Source organism: Phaenicophaeus curvirostris, chromosome 24 (genome assembly GCF_032191515.1).
Source record: "Phaenicophaeus curvirostris isolate KB17595 chromosome 24, BPBGC_Pcur_1.0, whole genome shotgun sequence".
Classification (NCBI taxonomy): Eukaryota; Metazoa; Chordata; class Aves; order Cuculiformes; family Cuculidae; genus Phaenicophaeus; species Phaenicophaeus curvirostris.
Genome location: NC_091415.1, coordinates 6968505 through 6989338, shown reverse-complemented (window position 1 = coordinate 6989338; position 20834 = coordinate 6968505). Strand labels below are relative to the sequence as shown.

At 52.2% G+C, this 20834-nt stretch overlaps 1 protein-coding gene across 2 annotated transcripts; it reads right to left on the bottom strand.

The window, feature by feature from the left end:
• Positions 1-1141: 1141 nt before the first annotated feature.
• LAD1 (ladinin 1) lies at positions 1142-13297 on the bottom strand. Of its 2 annotated transcripts, none has more exons than XM_069875794.1 (10): positions 12635-13297; positions 9420-9560; positions 7257-7761; positions 6690-6776; positions 5934-5983; positions 5042-5114; positions 4524-4655; positions 4068-4157; positions 2676-2753; positions 1142-2257 (listed from the first exon to the last, which is right to left on the bottom strand). In XM_069875794.1, the coding sequence occupies exons 1-10, from the start codon at positions 12670-12672 to the stop codon at positions 2252-2254; spliced, it is 1200 nt and encodes a 399-aa protein (XP_069731895.1). In that variant the 5' UTR covers positions 12673-13297; the 3' UTR covers positions 1142-2251. The 2 variants fall into 2 exon arrangements, with proteins under 2 accessions (XP_069731895.1, XP_069731894.1); XM_069875793.1 differs by having other exon boundaries at positions 6690-6827; positions 12635-13296.
• Positions 13298-20834: the final 7537 nt, after the last annotated feature.

Sequence of the window (20834 nt, the reverse complement as noted above, 5' to 3'; positions counted from 1 at the left end):
GGTGGCTGATCTCACCTCTGGAGCAGAGTTTATCCTCCACAGTTTGCAGTCCCTACTTTCCTCAAGGCTACCCAGACCTGGAGCTCTCATTTCCCAGGATTTGCTCCAACATGTGTCACATCACTGCTCTCTTTCCACTTCACAGAGTCAAAACACGCATGGGATCATCCAGTTCTAGCCCACCCCCAAGCCTGCCAGCAAGCCAGGGCCAGGCAGGCCTGATGACCCTGAGGGCATCACATCCCTCCTGTCCCATCCAAAGGCACAGGGAACAGGGATCTCTGAGATCCCCCTGGCACCAGGGCAGCCAAAATCCTTTTCAGCTGCCTTGGCTCATGTCAGGGTGGTTCAAAAAGCATTGGGCAAGGTGCAAATACAACCCCCTGGAGAAGGTCCTGATGCTTTATCCACAGGAATGCCTTCATGGCAAAAGGATGTGCCAGTGCAAGTGGCTGGGGAGGACCATGGACCTTGAGCCAAATCCCTTCTGGGTCTTTAACATCTGCCCTTCCGCTGAACATCCTATGCCACGAGTGGGCACCTGGCCACCCCCAGCCTTACCTCTGCCGCGGGGTGCCCGTGAGATCCCAGGGAGCCGAGGGCAAGCCAGCGGGTGTCTGGGAAATGCTCTTAGGGGGTAGGAGGCTTTAAGGGGGCTCCAGCGCCCACCCCGGGGCGGGCAGCGCCGGGAGGAATGTGCTCGGCGCCCAGCGAGGAATGCAACACTTGTGAGCTGCTATTTTGGCAGCCGTGGCTCCGGCCCCCTCTGCCGCTCCCCCTTTCCCCCTAGGAGCCCATATAAGCCCAAGCTATCGTGTGGCCTCAGAGATTTGCTATTTTAAACCCTCCAGACTGAGATACACGAGAGCCTGAGGGGCTGACACAAGCCAGCCAGCTGTCACTTTCTAGGGCCGGGGACACTGATAAGGCAGCTCTGCCCGAGCTGAGGACCAGACCCTCCGTCACAGTCCCAGCCTGGGCTCGCAGCCACCGCACCGAGCCCAGGATGCTGTAATGAGAAGGGAAGAATCTCAGGCTGCTTTTACCCCCACCCAGGACACATTTTTCTCTGCTTCTGTTTTTTTTCCCCTCACCTGAAGAAGGGAAGCGATCCCAGCCAAGCAGCAGGGGACCAGGAGCATCTTAGAAAGAGTAACTTTTATTAGAAAAAATAAAAGGCACAGAGAAAACCAAGTCCTTTCCAAAGCTCAACAAGCAAGATCAGTAGAGGCAGCAGTAGAGTCCCACACTGAATTTGGACACCGCAATGGTTCCTCAAGGCCCAGCCCTGGCCCATGGAATGGCCCCGGCATGAGGATTTGAGCATCATTTTAAGTGCTGCCCACGGCACTCTAAAGCTGGCCTGGAGAGAGCATCCTGCATCCCTGCTGGGTGGGCTCAGCAGCCTGGGAACTGCAGGACAAGGTGTCTGCACAGCCATGGGCAAATGGCTCAGGAGGAAGGGCAAGAGAGAAATGAGATCTGCAGAAAGGGCCCAGCATAGCCAGCTCAGCTCCATGCAATCCCAAAAGTAGGACCATGTCCAACCCAACCTTCCTATATCACTAATTGAAAGGTGTTGTTCCTTGTAGGGGGCAGGAGATGGTAAGGGAAGGGTGGAGAAGGCCAAGGCTCTGGCTCAGCTGTGTGCTAGAGGGAAGCAACAGAGCCATCAGGTCCACCTCTCTTCCATGAGGCATCTAAGCTACACCAGCACCTGTGCGACCGTGCAAACACTGTTTGCCTTTGGTTGGGTCCCTCCAACAGTGACAGCCTAGGAGGAGGGGTGACATCTGCCTGCCCCACCTCACCCCACATGAGCCAGGCATCAAGGACGAGCATGGTCCATGGACGTGCAGTCCCTTGGCCAGGTTGCTTCTTGCCCCATTGACATGATCCAGCTGCAAAGGAGATGGATAAGCTGATTTTTTTGCAAGAGGTCATGGAGCACAGCCAGAGATAAGGAGCGAAAACCCAAAATGCTATGGGGAAATGAGGAGAAAGTCTGTCTTCAGCATTTGCAAGGAGTCTCTGGGCTGCACGCTCCCAAGCAGGCAGTGAATGAGGACTGGGAACACAGGGATTATCTTCCAGCCTTCTTCCTCCCCATCCCACAAGCAGAGGACCTTGGCAACCCAGAGTGCATCTGCGCACGGCACCGGGGACTCTCGTGGCAGTGGGCTGCTGGATGGTTGGGTCGGGCTGGGGCCTGATCTTCAGAACAAGACAGTTTTTTCCAGACCATCTGGTCTTACAACTGGAAAAGAAAGTGGGAAACAGTGAGGCTGGGGCTGAGGCTGCACACCCCCAAAAGGCAGCTACTTTAACCAGGACTCTACTTGTCCTGCGCAGGGGATGGGGCAGGCAGGCATCCCCTAAATTCCACCACATGTGTTTCCCTTCTCCCAGACCAGACTCCTTTTCACCCTTACACCTGCCTGCAGTTGCTCCTCCTGCTGCCTCCTTCAAGCCATGGGGTCCTGGCTGTCACGCATGACCCCTCTTCCCCTCACAGCATGACCCCTCTCCCCCCACAGCCTGGTTCTCTCACACCTGCCCTGTGGGTGATGCACTAGCGGGCAGGTCACAGCTCTGCCCTGAGATCAGAGAAAGCACCAGTTTCCAGAGCAGCTCCATGCTTACCTTGCTGTCTCCAGGAGTATCTCCATGCTTACCTTGCTGTCTCCAGGAGTATCTCCAGGCTGCTTTACCCAGACATCTCGGCTTGGCAGGCTGTTTATTTTCCTGATGTGCTGCAAACAGGAGACAGGTAAGTGGCACAAGATGGTTTTTCCCACACATCACTTGCAGTGTTGTCTTGGTCCGACTTTAACCAAACTTTAAAGCTTACATGCTCCAGGTAAACCCAGTTGGATTTGAGATCCTGCACCTGGGAGACCCTTAAAAACAAGTTCAGCTCCAGCTCACAGTTCTGCAGGGCAGGAAGCTTCATTATAGAAAAAACTGAGAAAGGAGCTGCAGGCTCTACCCAGGAGTGACCCCAGGAGCAAAGCCTTTCCTGGCAGACACGGAGCCAGCACAGCCTCCCAGTACAGACATGTCTGGGCAGTGCTGGTCTCCGCAGCCAGCACTGGCGTTCCTGGGCTTGCCTCCCCGGGGTTTGGGGCTGGGCTGGAGCTGCCCCTCCTGCCCTGTACCCAAGTGGCTGCAGGAGACTCTGCTACGAGCAGTGGCAAAGCATCTGATCATTGTAAACAGTGACACCTCCACGGGACTTGCTGAGCCTCTCCTTTCCAAGTACAGTGAACTACCCTGGGGCCAAAGGGTCTCAGACTCTGTCTCCTTTGCATATCCATGTCCCTGGAGCAGTTGAAGAGCCATGACCTTGGAATCATCACTTACAGGCTTTGCCTGGCATCCCACATCCCTGCTGGGTGGGCTCAGCAGTCTGGGAAGTGCAGGATGAGGGGTCTGCACAACCACAGCCAAACGGTTCAGGAGGAAGGGCAAGTTCCCTTAGCTGGGCTCTTTCCCCTCACAGCTACAAGACACCCTTCTTTGTGGGGCTGGAATACACACAGGGGTGCAGAGCACTCCAGACTCCATATGCAGGAGGACGTCTCAGTGCACACACAGGTCTCCAAGCCCCACAGAGCCCAGGCCAAAGTTCCAATCACACGGCTCATTTCCCTGTGGCATCCAGGTCAGAGCTAGTCCTCCAGACGCTGGCAGAGATGGGATCGTGCTGGGGTGATCACTCTCACTGGTGGCAGGGTCAGGTCGCTCTGTATGTCCCTTGGGACACGCACTCAGCTGGTGCCTGCTCAGTCCTCACCCCACCAAGGGCTGGGATCAGCTGCCTCGAGCACTCTGGGATCAGGACCAGGGCACAGGATGAGGGCACAGCAACAAGACTCCAAACATCTCACCATGGTGGCCCTGCAGCACCAAAACCTTTCACCCTGGCAAAGCTCTCTCAAACCCTTTAGTGGGTTCAGACAAGGGTTCATCAATCCTTTAAGCTTCACCACCCCAGCTGCAGGGACGTGTCCTGCCAGGCTGCCTGGTGTAGGGCTCTAGCCTGAGGTGTCAGCACACACTGGTACCTTGCTCTTTTCCTCCTTGGCAGGCTCCTGAGCTCGGCTGATCCACAGATTAATGCGGGATGTCACTGATCCTGGGATCTTCAGGTTGTCCTGTGGCACAGAGAGGGACATCGGGGTTACAGCGCCAGTTCTTCCACTTCACTAACATAACCCAGGACAGTCCCCTGAGCAAACCTGCAACAGGCAGAGACCAGCCTACACCTTGGCTCCACCCCAGCTCCTCCAATACCAGTGCATTGGCACCAACCCACCCAATACAAGAGCACAGTTTCAGTGGCAGCCAGTGCCCAAGCCCAGCCCTGCCTGGCACTGCTCAACAAACAGCAAACTCCCTTCAGATTGCATGCAGGACGGGCTGTACATTGGCATTCAAAGAGTCCAAAAAGTTGGTGCCTGCCCAAGCACAGGACAGGACCCTGCAAGAAGGTCCTTGCTCAGGCCAGCTCCTGCCCTTACCTTCCTGACAGTGAGTGGCTCAGCCTTGCTGGGAGCGCTTGCCTCAAAGAAGTTACGCTTGCTGGCCACCCCCTCCGAGGACAGCAAGAGGCTTTTCTGAACGGTCAGGGATGATTTCACCACCTCTGAGCGCTGGGAGGAGAGAGGGTGTCAGCAAGGGCCACGCTGCATTTCAAGCAGTAAAAAGCAAAATCCAGCTTCTGCCTTGTGTCCCAAGCCCATTGGGGTCTGCTCCCTCCTTGCCCATCACCAGCTCCTGGGCTTACCCCACTGTTGGCCCAGCAGGACCATGTAGCATCCCCATAACCCTCTCCAATAAGTGTTCCCTACTTGCTCCTAAAATCCTGAGGTCGATCCCATTTTCTTCCTGGGAGCATCTCAATCCACTTCATTACCACTGGTGGTTCAGTGCAGCTCAGTCCTTATTTTCACTTCCCATTTCAGCTCCAGACCACCGTTCCCCCTCTCCCCACACATCCCTCCCTTGCCAGCCTGGCTGTGCTGAGAGGTTTTGGTACCTGCACAGCCGAGTTGTACTTTTCCAGCTTCTCCCCAATGGTGGTGCTGTTACCTGGGATCCTCAGACTCGCACTGGTGAAGAGGAGGGGAAAGAGTTAAACACAGCCCTTTCAGCATCTCCTGGGACTCAACCCATGGTCCTGGGGGGATGTCACTTGACAGGAGACCCCATCCGACCCAAGCACTCCTCCTACATCCTTCTGCCAGGTGAACCAAGGCAGCTCATTCCATGCTGGTGACTGAGATCTCTGGTCTCACCATCTTACTAAAGCCACACTGTACACCGAAAAATAGATCTGAGCTCCTCAGTTTACCCTGTATTCACCACTGCATCTTCACCAATATCAGCACGAGGTTGCCCATAGTCTGTGCAGGTGCCAGCCCAGGTGCCTGTAAAGCCCGACTTCCCTGCCCTGCATTCAGAGGTGAGCAAAGACATCCTATCCTCTCCCTCCAGTCAGACCTGAGCTCTTGGTTCCACAAGAGTTTTCAAGTCCCCTGTCCAAACTCTGCAATGAAGATGAGAAGGATCATTTGATCTGGTCACCAAAGCCAGATCAGATGGAGCTGAATAGTGGGTTTTAACATCTCTAAGGATGGGACCTTCTTGTGGTGCTGCACTACTCAACGTTTAACTACTCCTGTGCAGACTCAAGGACTGATGAGAAACTACATCAACCAGATGAAAGCTGTACGTTGGACATTGTCCTGTCCTCCGCTAAGCATCGCTGCCCGGTCAGTCAGGCACTCTGGGGACCAATGTCCATCAGACTTGTGCCAGGGCATTCACTGGCTGGTACCAGGTCCCATCACCACCTCCTCCTCCCATGGAAAACAAGGATGACAATTCCTGCCCAGCAAGACCAAGATAACATGAAGAGAGGGGCTGACCTCCTTGTGAGAGGGCTTTGGTTTTCTTCTTTTTGTTTTCTTGAAATCACCTAGAAGACACAAGGAGAGGAGATACTGGAGCCATCTTTGGTTATCAAAGATAAACATAGGAGAAACTGTCACAGACTCATCTCCCCCATTTTCAAGTAAGCTCCATTTTCACCCACACCAGAGCTTATCTCATATCTCGATGCTCTCCAGACTAAAGACACTTTGTAGTGCTAACAGTTTTATTCTCAATAAAGCACCACAATATTCAATTAAGCTTAGCCAGTCGGTCCTGATTTACGGCAAGGAGGCTTTTGGTATTCCCAGCCTCTCCAAGCACTTTATTACAGAAATCTTTTCAGAGAACTAAAACTGAAGGTATTCTCAGGGATGTAACACGCCAGAAGGAAGATTTTAAGCCTGCGCTTTCAGAGAAGAGTAGAAATGCCAAATGGCAGATGGTCATTCCCGTGACTCTGGAAAATCTGAGGACAATGAGGTCTCTGTTTTCTCATCACTTCCCAGAACTTTCCATGCCAGCACAAAGCGTAGAGACATAGGCGTGTCCACCATCACAGGCCTTTGGTCAGACACAGAGAAGGAAAACAGAGGAAAGACTGAAACAGAACTGCAGTGCCCAGCACAAGGGTGGATTTCGAACTCACTTTTGGGAGCAGGTTTGCCAACAGAACCTGGAGAACAAAGCAACTCTTCTTTCCCCCCATCCTCCTAAGTGGGGAGCTTTCTCCCGCTTGCTTTAGCTCTTACCCGAAAGGAGAGAGTTCTTGGGCTGGTCCGTCTGATGGAGCTGCTGTAGGTGACACAAGAAGTATCTGACTTTTCTGCAGGTTCATCCTGGGTAGAAGACAGCTGTATTACCTCCTTTGAGGGATTCCTGGATGGGTGCTGAGGAAAAAACAGACTTCTGCATCTCCTTCTGCATCCCTGCAGAGTCTGCAGAGAAGGCTGAGGCACTGGGAGCAGAGAAGCCAGGGTGGGAACCAGTTATGGAGGCAGGAGTTTGAGATCAAAATCCTCCAAACCGTGGCTTTTACACTTGGATATGAAAAGCCCCAAACACGTCTTCATTGAAACCATGATGGCAATCAGTAGTGCCTTGCCGGAGAAGGTGATCAGAATCATACGTGCAAAGGAGGGAAAGGTGGTGGGACACTGTCAACCACCTTGTGGCTTACAGTCCTTAGAAAAACCTTCCCCAAAAGCCCATGGGTCTCATTTCCCTCCTGGTACTTCTGGGCTCTCCCTCTCTCCGTTGTCTTCCCAGCACCCAGGACCTCACACCTCAGAGCTTGGTGCCTGTCTATTCCTGCTCACCTGCTGATCCTGAGATGAGGTCACCACCAAGGCTGTCTTCTCCTCCTTGCTGCAGCTTCCCTGTCTGGTTAGGATTTTCACTTCACGGACCCGACAGCCTCCCACCTCTGGCGATGACCGCTGCTGTGGCTCCACCTCCTTCCTCTGCTCCTCCTGAGGTGTCCCCACACCTTGTCTCTCTTTGTCCTGGAGCCGCATCTTCACTGATGCCTTTCTCTTGGACACCAGCTCCGGGTGCTGGTCTCCAGGTGGGTCTCCTCTGCCCTTGGCCGCATCCTGGCCCTGCTGTCCAGGCTGGATGCTCTTTTGTCCCACGTGTGATTTCATCCTTGCCTCCACACAACTCACTTCCCCCCCTGGTTCCTGCTGCTCCTTCTTCTGATTCAGTTTTTCAGAGACAGCAATCGGGGACCTTGTCCGTCTCCCTTCTTGTGACTTCAGCACCTCTGAGAGCTTGTGCTCTTCTGCATCTCCTGGGGACACTGGCTTCACTAGGGATTGAGGTCTGGAGACAGAGGAAAATGGGGGCAAATCTCAGCACCCTGGGGTCAGAGGGATGGCTTTTGTGCTGCGGGTGAAGTTAACCCAGGTGAAAGGCGTGGGTTGCAGGGGCTGACTGTGAAAGTCTTACCAATCACTGTAGACCAGGACTTCAGATTCAATTATTTATTCTAGATTAGATTATATTTAGAATTTAGATGAGATCTTAGGAAGAAACATTTCCCTATGAGGGTGGCGAGGCCATGGCCCAGGCTGCCCAGAGCAGTGGTGGCTGCCCCATCCCTGGAGGGCTTCACGGACAGGTTGGATGGGGCTCTGAGCACCCTGTTCCAGTGGGAAGTGCCCCTGTTCATGGCAGGAGGGTTGGAACTGGATGATCTTTAAGGTCTCTTCCAACCCAAACTATTCTACGGTGCTATGACTTGCAGCCACACTCATCCCTGTCACTCCGGCTAGGCTTCCTGAAGACAAGTTTGGATTAAAAGTCTTTTTTTTCCCCCTTGTTGTGGCTGAGATAAAGCCTTTTTGCAGCCTCATCCCAGGACATCAGCACCCACCAAGTTCAGTGCCAAGGAGCTGTGAACTCAGAGCAGCATGCTGGGTCTGCCGCTGCATGTGATGTTGTCTGTGACTCTGATGGATTAGGAAAATACATCAGTATCTTCCCATTTAAAGAGTTGGTTGTAGGACAATCTGCTATAGCACAGTTCATCTACAATCCCAACACATTCTACGAAACAGCCCTTTCCCTTCCTTCCCACCGGCAAACACAGGGATCAGGTTTGGGAAGCGGCAGATAGGACACCTGCCCAGGGACATACAGACTGTGCCTACACAGTCTCCAAGGCTTGGGAAAGGGGATGGGGTAATATTTGCTCTCCTCTTCAATTGTAATCATCACATGATGTGATAGAACCAGGAAAAGGGGACATGTCCTGTCCAGCCTGTTCATGTTAGCCATGTCCAACCCCTATTCAACCCATATGTAACCCAGGTATCCTATCTCCATCATGTCTGCAAAGGGAAATACTGAGCACGAGTCTCAGTGTGGACATAAACCATCTAAATACTGGACATCCCCAGGATCAGCTTAGAGAGTGGGTCAGGTTGTGTAAGGCTGACCTCAAAGCACCTCCAAATCCCACCTCTCCTCAGCAAGGGATATTGGTAGCACCACTGGAAAGACTTTGGGTGACCGTGCCACTTCAGCACAGGTCATACAACATCACCACAAGGTTCATAGGAGCAGGAGGACAGCCAGCCAGGTGCTGCATGCTCAGCTCACCTGCCGTGCAAAGATGGGTGCCTATCTGCCTCTACCTGTTCAAGATGCCGTAAGGGCATGGCCAGGAAGCCCCTGGGCTGAGTTCCTCAATACCGACCCCTATCCCGGCACTCCACCTCCCTGTGCCACGGGACATGTCGAGGCCATGACTGAACTCACCAGAGATAAAGCCCTTCTCTTCTACTCCTTCTGAAAAGCCCATCCTTCTTCCCAAGACCCCATTGGATGCCTGCTCTTCCCACAGCTCAGCCTGCTCTCATCCAGAAGAGACTCCCACTAACGGCAGCAGCTTTGGCTCAGGGTTGAGAAAAACAAGACAGCAAGCTGCGAGCCGTCAGCATCATGAGTAGGATTGATGCTAGCAGGACCTCACGCACCTGCTAGAAGTTGGACTGGTGTCTTTCACGGGGCTAGGAGGTTCTTCATCCTTCGATGTGGAGGAAAGCAGGCTCCGGTGCCTTCGTCGGCGCTCTCTTTGCTGCTCTTCTTCATCCTCAAGGGTTCTCTGCCTGGCCAGGCTGTTTGGCATGAAACGTAAAGACATGGTAAGACTGAGTTCTGCACGGGGAGCTTCCAGCCCTGATGCCAGACAAGAAGGAGACTGAAACAGCCTCGGGCAAGGGCTGAGGAGCTGCTGCATGGGGCTGGAGAAGAGGGGCACCAACACAAGCCAGGTGTCACAAAGAGCCCTCGCTCCACCCACCTGATGCAGGCATTTCCTAACACAAGCACTTCACAACTCCTAATTTCTTCTGTTGGAGGGAGCACTCATTTAAAAGGAATGCCTACATTAAATAATCCTTCTGGGGAAGGGATATTTAACCTGTAACTCAGCAAGACCAAGACCCTAGAGCTACCACACAGATCTCAACCACATAAACTGGAAGGTTAACCACTAGCAGCAGAAGATTTCAGCCCCAAAGTGAGTTGTAGGGATGTCATTTTCATTTTTATTGAGCAAAAAGCCTCAGACATGAAAGAAGCTGCAGGGTGAGCACTACTGACAAGCTCAGCCTGGAAACCAGGATGGCAGGAGAACCCCTTGCTCCTTGTATGTGACTAGGAATTTTTTATAATGACAGATTGTGCAAAGAAAGACAAGGTTATAATCATGTTTTTAAGAGTTATCTTTAAAGATCTTCTTTTGCACAAGTCAAACGTATGCAATTATTTTTGATAAAATGCCACCTTGAATAAAAAGTCATATGGGAAACAGCAGCTTTCCTTTCCTTTCTCTGTGCAAAACATGCCCACCCTCTCTGCCAGCACATGAATCACTGAGCTTTGCACAGCAGTGTTCGTGTGCCTGCAGCACGAGTCCTCAGTCAGCTGCAAACACGTGCAGGGGTCCCAGCGGAGCTCTTCACACCCCAACAGCCCGGTGGGGCAGAGCCCTTCTTGCACAGGATCCGTCCCATCGCAGTGTCCCTGCTCTGGAGTTGGCACTCCAGTTTCATCCAGACTTGGGGTTTCTTTGGATTTGACTTCTAAGAACGTGAATGTCAGAGCAGGTCCAGGCCTGCAGTATCGCTAATGTCGTTGCGGACGCAGTGACTCGCAGCGTGGTTTACGAGTTACTGTGTAATGAAAGCTGGGTCATAAATTAAACCACATTACCCCCCACAAGTATTCGCGGCTTCTGTTCTTCCTGGTTGAGGGACACAGGGGAGCAGGAAAGGATCAGCAGAGCAGAACGGAGAGCAAAGGAGGGACAGAGCTCAGCGCCTGTTTGGGACAGGACGATGCCAGGGGCTGTGCTACCCTTCCCTCCCACTGCCTCCGTTCCCAGCTCCCCCAAGGAGTCTTCGTGTCCCGGCAGCAATCAAAGCTACTGCTGGGCAGCTGCAGGATGGTCTCTGATGCTGCTCTTGGCATTGGGCAAGATGAGAATGGAGAAGGCTTGAAACCCGTCCCGGGGAGCCTGTGAGCATCCCCCGCCAGCTCTCACTTTGCTGCTGAACGCCTCCCTGTTCTGCTCCTGGAGGCCGCTCGCCTCCACAGTCCTGCCCCTGTGAATATTTGTGTGCGGCTTAGCTGCGCTGGGATGGCAGCACCACGTTATTTGCACAGCACTTGTGATCCCTCGGTGCACCCGGCTGCAGCAATCACTGCACACACACATTTCCCCCAGCAAAGCTGGCACTTGCGTGGGGTCATACGCACCCTGGTGCCCCTGCTGAGTGCTCGTTCTGTGACCCTCAAGTGACAGCACAGAGCGCTAACATCACTTTAAACCCATGTGAGAGCCAGTTACTTCTTTGGTTTTGCATGCATAGGCTCCATCGAAATGAAAATGAGATTTTCCTCACTTGAATCTGCTCGGCTCCTGCAGAGGCAGCACATAACCTGGCATTATCAACATATAGTTTCTCATTCCTTGTAATTAAGTAATCCACCCATGCGCTTTGCCAATCTTCCCCTCCTTTTTTTCTGAGAGGGATTTCTTTTTTACCAACTTACCTTTTTTCACCTCAAAGAAATGATTAGCAAGCATCCCCCTGCCTTGTCCTCTGTCACTCTGTTAATCATTAGTGCTGAGATATCTGACATTTATGCTGTTTCAGTGAACGCTGTCTAATTGAATCAGGGAGCATAAACTGCTTTCCTGGGTTGTGAAACATCCTGGCCGCAGGACCCTGCTGGGCTCGAGTTCGGGCAGGTCCGTAGAGCCGAGGAGGTGGATCTGGATGGGGCTGGGATGCTCTCTGGATCCATCCCAGCCAGGACGAAGGCAGGGGATGAGCCAGCAGCCTCCAAGCAGCGAGGTTTCATTTAATTCCCACTCCCAGGGTTCCAGGGTGGGTGTCCTACCCTAAGTGCTGGGGTTGGAATGAGGTCTTGGAGCCACCACCCTTAGGATTTCTGCTCCATCTTGTGGGAAAGTGCGGCTGCGTTTGAGCCACCATCACCCTGCCCATACAGCCAAGGTTGGCAGTGCTCACCCTGGCATCTGCAGGAGATCGGGAGTGACCCCCACATCACCCACACTTTGTGTGAGCCCCTGCCTCACCCTGTGCTGCCCAGGAGCCTTGCCTGCCCCCGCTCCCATTGGAGCCAAAATCACTTTTAAGGGAAGACCGAGTGGAGCAGGGCTGCAGGGATCATTCAGCGACTGCCGATGAATCAGGGCTTGCTCAGTGCCAGATGGGCAGAGGCTGCAACCTCCGCATGGCAGAGCCAGGACGTGCACCCAGAAGCTGTAGGGATATGGGGTGAGTGAAAAAAAACCAGCCAGCTCCAGAGCAAGACTGGAGACACAGCCCAGCTAGACTGTACCCCAAAGAAAGGCAAAGCAGTCTAAATATACATCCAACACGGGGCAAGGATGCATTTCCAGAACCATTTTCCTATGCAACACTCAGCTTCCCCAGGCAGCAAAAATAAATCTGCCCCTAATCTTGCCCACCCAAAAGAAACTCCAGCAGCACCAAGCTCTCAGCAGCGCTGGCACCACCTCTGCAAGCAATCCCATCCGTGGTAGCTGCCTCCTCTTCCCATGCTCCCCAATATTCCTCAGCCAAGGCTCACAGCCCATCCTCACCCCCTCCCTCCCACCAGTGGAAAGGGTTAAGCATTAAACCACAGCACCTACCTGGAGAGATCTGACCAGTTCCTTCTGCTGAAAGACATTCCTGCTTTCTGTGAGTTTCAGAGAGCCCCCGAAACTTGTGCAGGCATCAAGGCCAAGGAGCTGTTGGATTTACGGGGATCTGTGCTGCGCGGAGACTCTGCTGCTCAAGGAGGGAGGAACTCCCTGCAAGGTTATTTCCCTGTGCACCTTTACCCTGCCCGCAACCCGTTTACCACCACACTGCATCACATGGTTTCTTATCTACCTTGACAGAGGCAAGGCTGTAATTTGTCTACTAGAGGCGCTGTGCAAAAGACGCCCTGCCCAGGAGTGCCACGCAAAAGGAAATCACTCCTCGCTCCCTGCTGTGCCAGGGTTCGAGCAGAGACCCGCGCTCCAGGCTCAATCCATCCAGATCTCCCAGGGTTTCGGAGACAACTCCCTGCAGAGAACCTGTTCTACCAGCTGCTCTCCACCAGTCAACAACTCCTCCAATACTGGTGGAGAAGGTGAATAACCTTGGGCTGAGTGGGAGGAGGCTGGCTCCCAGGGATCCAAAACAGTCATTAAAACACCTCCGTCTGGGCGCAGTCCAGCCCTTTCCAAAGAACATGGGAGTGTGCCCTGCTATTTCCAGTCGTGGATTGAGCTGCCATGGCCTCCCCTGGCTTTGCTGCAGTAGAGAGCATGGATGATGCCTCAGAGGAAGTGGCTGAATCACAGGGATGTCCAGTTTTGGGGTGCTGAAGCCCCGTGCCAGAGGGGAGCCCAGTCTCATTGTGTGTCTGGACCCAGCCCATCAAACAGGCTGGTCCCAAGCCCCCATCTCCCCATGCTTATGCAGGACAGCCCTCTCCTTCAAAGGGCAGGTGTGAAGGCAACGGGGGTCTTATCAGGGTGACAGGGACACCCAGATACCACAGAGCCAGGTCCAAACCATGTTTTCACCCAGGAACAGCCCCAGCACACAGTATAACCATGTCCAGAGTACTCCCAGGCAGCTATCGCAGCAGACGCCTGCAGAAAAATTCATCCAGGACCCCTTGCATGCAATTCAGTCTCTGATCCCAGTGAGATCCATCTCTCCACCAGCCTGAGGGACTGGTTATGAGGCTGGGCTTGTCACACATGCCTCCAACCCGCAGGGGTGTGCCCGGGACCTGAGCAATCAAAGCAACTATTTTAATCAAAGGTTAGTGATTAAGATCCCATTTCTAAAAGATAGTGCTGTCAAATGAGCTGCCCACTCCAAGCTCGTTCTCTGTTTTTCTTTCTCTTTGCAGCAACCGATTGTCTCTCAAGTGTTTTCATGCATACAGAAAATTCAGTGAGTTGTGGCATAAGGAAAAAAATTCCTTAAATAACCTTGCAAGCACCCTGCTAATTGCTGACAAACTCTTTATAGCCGTTCAGCATCAGCAAGCTACTATAAAGCAATAAACTTTTCTGATTAATGCACAGGGAGCACTTTACTTGCAAAATTCATTGCCAAAGGACATCACTGGAGCACAGGACTTAGCAGGATTTTAAAAAGGATTAGACTGAATGAAGAACACCCCCAGCTAGGATCTACACGGCAAAGGAGTATAAAAACTCACAGCTTGTGATTCCTCTTATTATTAAGACGAGGAAACGCTGGGCAGGCATTTAGTGGCTGGGGATTAATTGGAGGATGAGCCTTGATGAGATTCACCTCTCACACTCCTCTGGTCTTCATTTTCAGCTCAGAGACCTTTCGAGTTGAACATGGTTTCCTCTTTATTTAAGACACCTCAATGGGTTTCTCCTCCATGGATTTACCCAATTTGTCTCAAACCCAGGAAACCTGTTAGTATAAAAAACCATCCTTCCTCAAGGAGTTGCCCAGATCTATTCCCACTGCTGGAAAAGCTCCTTTCTCTCCTCCAGTTTGACTGAGGTCCCGGTTAGCTGTTTGGCAGCAGAAAGCATTGATATCTCATGCTTTGATTTTTTTGCTGCCATAGAGCATTCAACTCACGTTCTCCCTGGTGCTGCTCATGTTGTTTCATGTTTACCATAATCCCAGCCTATCATGTTCAAGTAGGCAATGGCCAACCCTGAGCCCATCATCTTACCTATGAAGTCATGTTTGATTTTTCCCTCCCTCTATCACTTCATGCTCCCCAAAGATCCGCTGTCATTTCAACCCCAAACTCCAAGTCCTGCAAGATCTTTCTGAACATCTGCATGATCAACCTTCATCTCTGCAATGACAAATACTTGAGAATTATCAGCAGAGTTTTTTATCTTATCATTACTTCCTACCTGCTAATGGATTATTTACCTCTACTTGGAATTTCCCTCTTAGCCATGGCTGGCCTAAAGGTCACTGCTTCTGGAAATCCGTGAAAACTCTTATCTACTAGGTCACTCTGGTTAACCACAAGCTCATTGGTGTCTTCAGTGAACACCGGTCACTTTGTGAAGCCAGACTTCCCTTTACAAAAGCTATTTTGCCACCCTGAGCTCATCACCAAAGCCCAGACCAAACTGCAGGTCCACAAAGCTGGAGGAGATGCTATTAGGCGGGGGCTTGAGTCCATGCAGGGCAGAGATGCTCAGGGGAACCAGTCTGACATTTATCCAGATTAATGTTATGCATCAGGCTGTCCTATCAGCTGTCCCAGATCTACAACCAAGAAAGAAAAACTACGTGCTCTTGGCTGAGGGAGCTGTGCCTCAGGACTCTGCCGTGTGCAGGCAAGGCTGCAGTGTAAAACCACACTTCTCCCCAGGAACCCGCTTTGCCCTGGGGTGGCTTTCCAGCCACTTCACAGGAGGGCTCTGTCAGCAGACCTACATCTGCCTGAGGAGCTCAGGGAGGCCAGATCTGCATCTGATGCAGTTCAGCAGAAAACACTCATTTATACCCACTAAGGAGTTAAACCAGTATCAGCAGGAGGTTTTTTTCCCTTGGGAACAGTATCTTGTGTCTCATCCCTAAGCAGAGCCTGTTTCTTTGGCCACAGGGCAGTAGAGAGCTTCCAGTTTCCACTACTGTGCCGTAATTAGGACATTCTTCAATCCAGCTCCAGGGCCAAGCAGTGAACCCTCCATCTCCGTCCTTTCTGTCCGTGCTGGTCCCCCAGCCTCGTCCACAGCTGGGATCCTCCTTTGGCTCCACGGGCTCAGCCGCTGGTGCTAGAGAGAAGTCAGCAGCATCCTCTGCCCAGTCACCTCTGCTGGGCTGGGGCATGGGGCTCAATGCCCAGGAAAAGGGGTTTTTCACCCTTGCTCAGCTGCCATCCCATTGCTGCAGTGATACAACAGCTCACAAAGATCCAATCAGAAAATGCTTTAAAAAGCTCCCCTCTCCTCCCTGCATCCCCTTGCTGGGGCTCTGCAGGTGCTGGCAAGGTCCTGCGCCCGGGTCAGGGCAGCCCCAAGCACAAATCTGGGCTTGGTGGAGAATGGTTTGAGAGCAGCCCTGAGGAGAAGGTCTCAAGGTGCTGGGAGATGAGGAGCTCAAAAGGAGCCAGCAATGGGTGCACACAGGCCAGAAACCAACTAAGTCCTGGGCTGCGTCCAGAGCAGTGGGACCAGCAAGGAGGAAGGAGATTCTACCCCTCTGCTCGGCTCTGTGAGGCCTCATCTGGAGCCCTGTGTCCAGTTCTGGATTCCTGAGCATAGGAAGGACGTGGAGTTGTTGGAACGAATCCAGAGGAGGCCACGGAGATGATCCAAGGGCTGAACAGAGTGAGAGAGTTGGGGTTGTCCAGCCTGGAGAAAAGAAGGCTCTACAGAGACCTTAGAGCAGCTTTCAGTGCTGAAAGGAGCTCCAGGAAAGCTGGGGAGTGGCTCTTGATCAGGGAGTGTAGGGATGGGATGAGGGGGAATGGTTTTCAGCTGAAAGAGGAGCTCTTAGGAAGAAATGTTTTCCTGTGATTGTGGGGAGGTCCTGGCCCACGTTGCCCAGAGCAGTGGTGGCTGCCCCATCCCTGGAGGGTTTCAAGGCCAGGTTGGATGGGGCTTGGAGCCCCTGATCCCATGGGAGGTGTCCCTGCCCATGGCAGGGGTTAAAACAGGATGGGCTTTGAGGTCCCTTCCAAACCAAACCATCCCATGATACTATGATTCTACGTGTAGGATGCACTGGAAGCTGATGCAGGGCTACCTCTGCTGTGCAAAGAAAGCCAGAAAGTGTCTGAGACTGGTGTGAGTTTGATCAGAAACCCAGCAAAACCTGACCACAGGCTCTTCTGTTTTCTGTAGGAAAGGAATAGCAGCTATGGCAGCTGCCTCATGCCCAGCCAGCAGAGGGCTTTTTTCCATTTAAAATTGAAAACTGAAAATTTTTCTTGAAAAAAAAAAATATTTTCAACAAATCTTGATTCAAAAATGCCACTGTGGTGCTGCACAGATTCCACGGTGTCCTTCAGGTACACATTCTCCTCTGCAGATTGGCCTCCTCAGTAGATGCCTTCTCCTCTGATGTCGCAGGTCCAATGACACAGAACCTTGAACATTCCCCACAGTGGTGCCACTGGAAACATTTCTGGTCATGGAGTGTGAGTCGTTGCCAGAAACTGTACGGCAGACCACATCCCTCAGAGAGCATAAGAGTTGCGATGAAAGAGAAATCCTTTCTGATGTGAGTGAGAGGACTCAGGTCACAGCAAGGAAAGATGGAAAGGGTGGACAAACCCTGATCACACCAAGCACCACATCCCAACCCAGCCCCATTCCACCCCAGGGTTGCAGGACCTGAGCCTGGAGGACTGCAGGAGGCAAAAATGGGAATGAATAAGCCTATTTTTTTCCCATTTTATACTGCAGGGGGCACACAGGACCCGCAGTGATGACCCTCGAGGTGACTGGTGTTTATTTATCCTCATAAATACTTACCTGAAGAAATGAATGCTTGGGCTTATAAAGACCTGTTGTATAGAATGAGTTTTCTCCTACCCACAGCAGAAGGAGGTGAATGTCTGCTTCCCTGAAGTCCATGCAGATTTTTGCTGGAGAATTCAGGAACATACATCCCTTTTATCAGCGGGGGGTCATATGCTCTGCCAGTCCAGCTGCATCCAGTTCTAACCTTGTGGATGCCACGCGGTTGCCCCTGGGTCACCTCCTGCACATCCACAGCCACGGGGTTTGATCCTGCACCCGCTGAGGAGGTGGCAGGGACTGCGAGGGGGGTGATGTTTAACCTTTACCCCAGGGACTGCAGCCCAGCATTAACCATCGCACAGGGCAGGGTGCTGTGGTGGCCATGAGAAGCTGTTGGATCCTTGGAGAGAGGGGTTCAATATAGAATCACAGAATCATAGAATCATAGAATCACCAGGTTGGAAAATACCCACCTGATCATTGAGCCCAACCATTCCCATCAATCACTAAACCATGTCCCTCAGCACCTTGTCCAACCGTCCCTTAAACACCTCCAGGGAAGGTGACTCAACCCCCTCCCCGGGCAGCCTCTGCCAGGGACCAATGACCCTTTCCGTGAAAAACATTTTCCTAATGTCCAGCCTGACCCTCCCCTGGTGGAGCTTGAGGCCATTCCCTCTCGTCCTGTCCCCTGTCACTTGGGAGAAGAGCCCAGCTCCCTCCTCTCCACAACCTCCTTTCAGGTAGTTGGAGAGAGCAATGAGGTCTCCCCTCAGCCTCCTCTTCTCCAGGCTAAACACCCCCAGCTCTCTCAGCCGCTCCTCATAAAGCTTGTTCTCCAGCCCCCTCTCCAGTTCACCCCTTCCCATGCCAGGGGTGACCTCCCTCCTCCCTTGCCTCCCTCTGCAGGTCCAACTGGCAGCTGAGCTACAAATGTGCTCAGGGAAACATTTGGGCACAGTTTGGATGTCCCTAAGCAAGACCGATGAGCAAGGAAGTCACAGAGCATCCTAGGGAAGGAAGGGACCACTTCAGAGCCAGCTAGGAGGGATACTTTTGAAAGACCACGTCAGGCCAAGCCCTTTGCAGCTCCCTCTTTGTAATTTGGCCAGCAAAACCTTTCCAGTAGAAAATCACTGAGTTGATTTATATTATTTTAGGCTGTCCAATTTAATATCAAATTTCCAGCACTTTTGCTTTGCTTTGCTTTAGAATAGAATCATAGAATCATAGAATTTGCTTTGCTTTGCTTTGCGGGCAAAGCATAGAATTTGCTTTGCTGCAATAGACCAACCTGGAGGTTGGTAGGGACTGGTCTCTGCTCAGTTCAAGGAGACAGGACTGACTCAGGCAGTTCTTCTGGAAATTAATATCATTTCATCAGCAAATGTTCCAACATCAGCTTCTCTCCCTAGGAAAAGCCTTGTGACATCTTTATTTGGGCTGAGTTTTCAGTAAAAGGGGATTATATAGGGTTTCCATCTAACTCAGAGAGAGAAAATTGAGATTGTTGCCAACAGTGGAACTTCAGAGCTGGGTTGGGATGAAAGGCCCAAGCTGTCTCTTTTACCAAGGCGAGAACTGGGCTCCCAGCTGGGCCAGAGCCACAGAAGCAGCTCCAGAGCAGAAGTGGCTTCCAGTCCCCACAACCCAACCTCATGCTCAGAGCAGATAACTGCATTCCCCCCTCGACATTCAATCCCTGTGAAGAGATGGGGGATTTCCAGGTCTCTAATAAAGCTGAAATCCATAAGACTTTGTTTTCCCATGATAGATACATGTGGGTTTTCACCAACGAAGGATGAAAGTGGGACATGCTGACTGGGAAGCATTGTCCTTTGAAAAAGCAGGGGAACTTCCAGAGCAAAGAGTTTTGGTGTTGGGTTTTCCTGTTTTCCCCTTACTCTAAAATACAAAGCAGCCTTGTAGAGTCATCTACAGCCCAGGATGAGTTCATGTGGGCTCTGGGACCTTGCCGAGTACACCCAGCTGGCTCTTACTGTGGCTACAAAGATGTGCTGGTGAGCCCTGAGGTGTTGCTCTGTGGCAGTTTCGGGTCTCTCGGTGCACAGGATCTAATGATGAGCTGGGCATGGGCACAGGCTGGCTGCTGAGCATCAGCCAGAGCCTGGTCCCACAGCACCCATCACCCACACTACCTTTCATCTCACTGCTGTCCCTCCCTGCCCCACAAATGCTATCCCTTTTTTTAATTGCCAAATTAGCATAAATGCACTAAGCTCAGAGCAACGGCTCTCGACCCAGACTAGGCTTGCCATTTTCTGCTTCCAGGTCTGAAGAAGGCTTTGTTTCCGTGAAACGTCTCTTGCATTTTCCAGCTATACCAGTTGGTCAGGTAACTGTTATTGCCTCTCTTTACACACCTTTCTTCCTCTGCCAGGATCGCTGTCGGGTGTGTGAGTTCCCGCTGGGGATAGCGTGTGTGCTGAGATCCCAGGATGCTGTCTAGTCACGGCTTCCGCTTGGGCAGCAAACTTGAAGGGACAAGATCACAGCCGAAACCCTTTGCCTCCAGTAGAGGGGCAGATTGGGCCCTGGCAGCATCCTGGAATCTCACTACACGCCGTCTCTGATCACCTATGAGAGCAGCCACTTGAGTTGGCCAAGGTGGAGAGTTGCTTCCCAGGGCTACTCCAGTCAGGAGTCCATCCTGGGGTGCACAGGGTGAGGACAAGCAGTCAGACAGTCCTGAAGCCACACTAGACTGCGGCTGCTCCACCAAATTAAGCCTAGAAAGCAAAAAATGGGTGGAAAATGCTCTGTATGCCATGAAACTGCTCAGGTCATGGAGCAGGTGGTCCTGGCTCCAGTTAGTGAGGTGGGGATGGGGATGGGGATGGGGATGGGAAGTGAGGTGGAAAGATGAAGACTTGGCGTCTGTGCTTGCTAAAGGAGTGAATGTGCATTTTCCGTCTGACAGCCAGCTCTGATCTATCCCTAATCTGGGGAACAGTTTTCATACTGAGCCTTAAATTCACAGTGAAGGAGCTGCTGGATGTTGTGGCAACCTGGGCGCTAATGACAATGCTAGAAATAAGTAAGTGTTCCATCAGTTGCCATCTGCCCTAAATCTCTTCAATCAGGGACAAAAGTGAGCAGTTCAGCTCAGCATCCCCAAATTGGCCAAAGGAATGGATATGATGATCAGAGCAATCTGTTTGTGCTGCTGGTTTGGAGCCCAAACCCACCTCCCTGTGATGACTCTCACTTGCAGTGCTGTCCACCGAGCTACCGCAGTCTGACACAGAAAATCATAGAATCATAGACCTCTTTGGGCTGGAAAGGATCTTTGCAGGTCATCCAGTCCAACCCCCCTGCAGGAGCAGGGACAGCTTTAACTAGATCA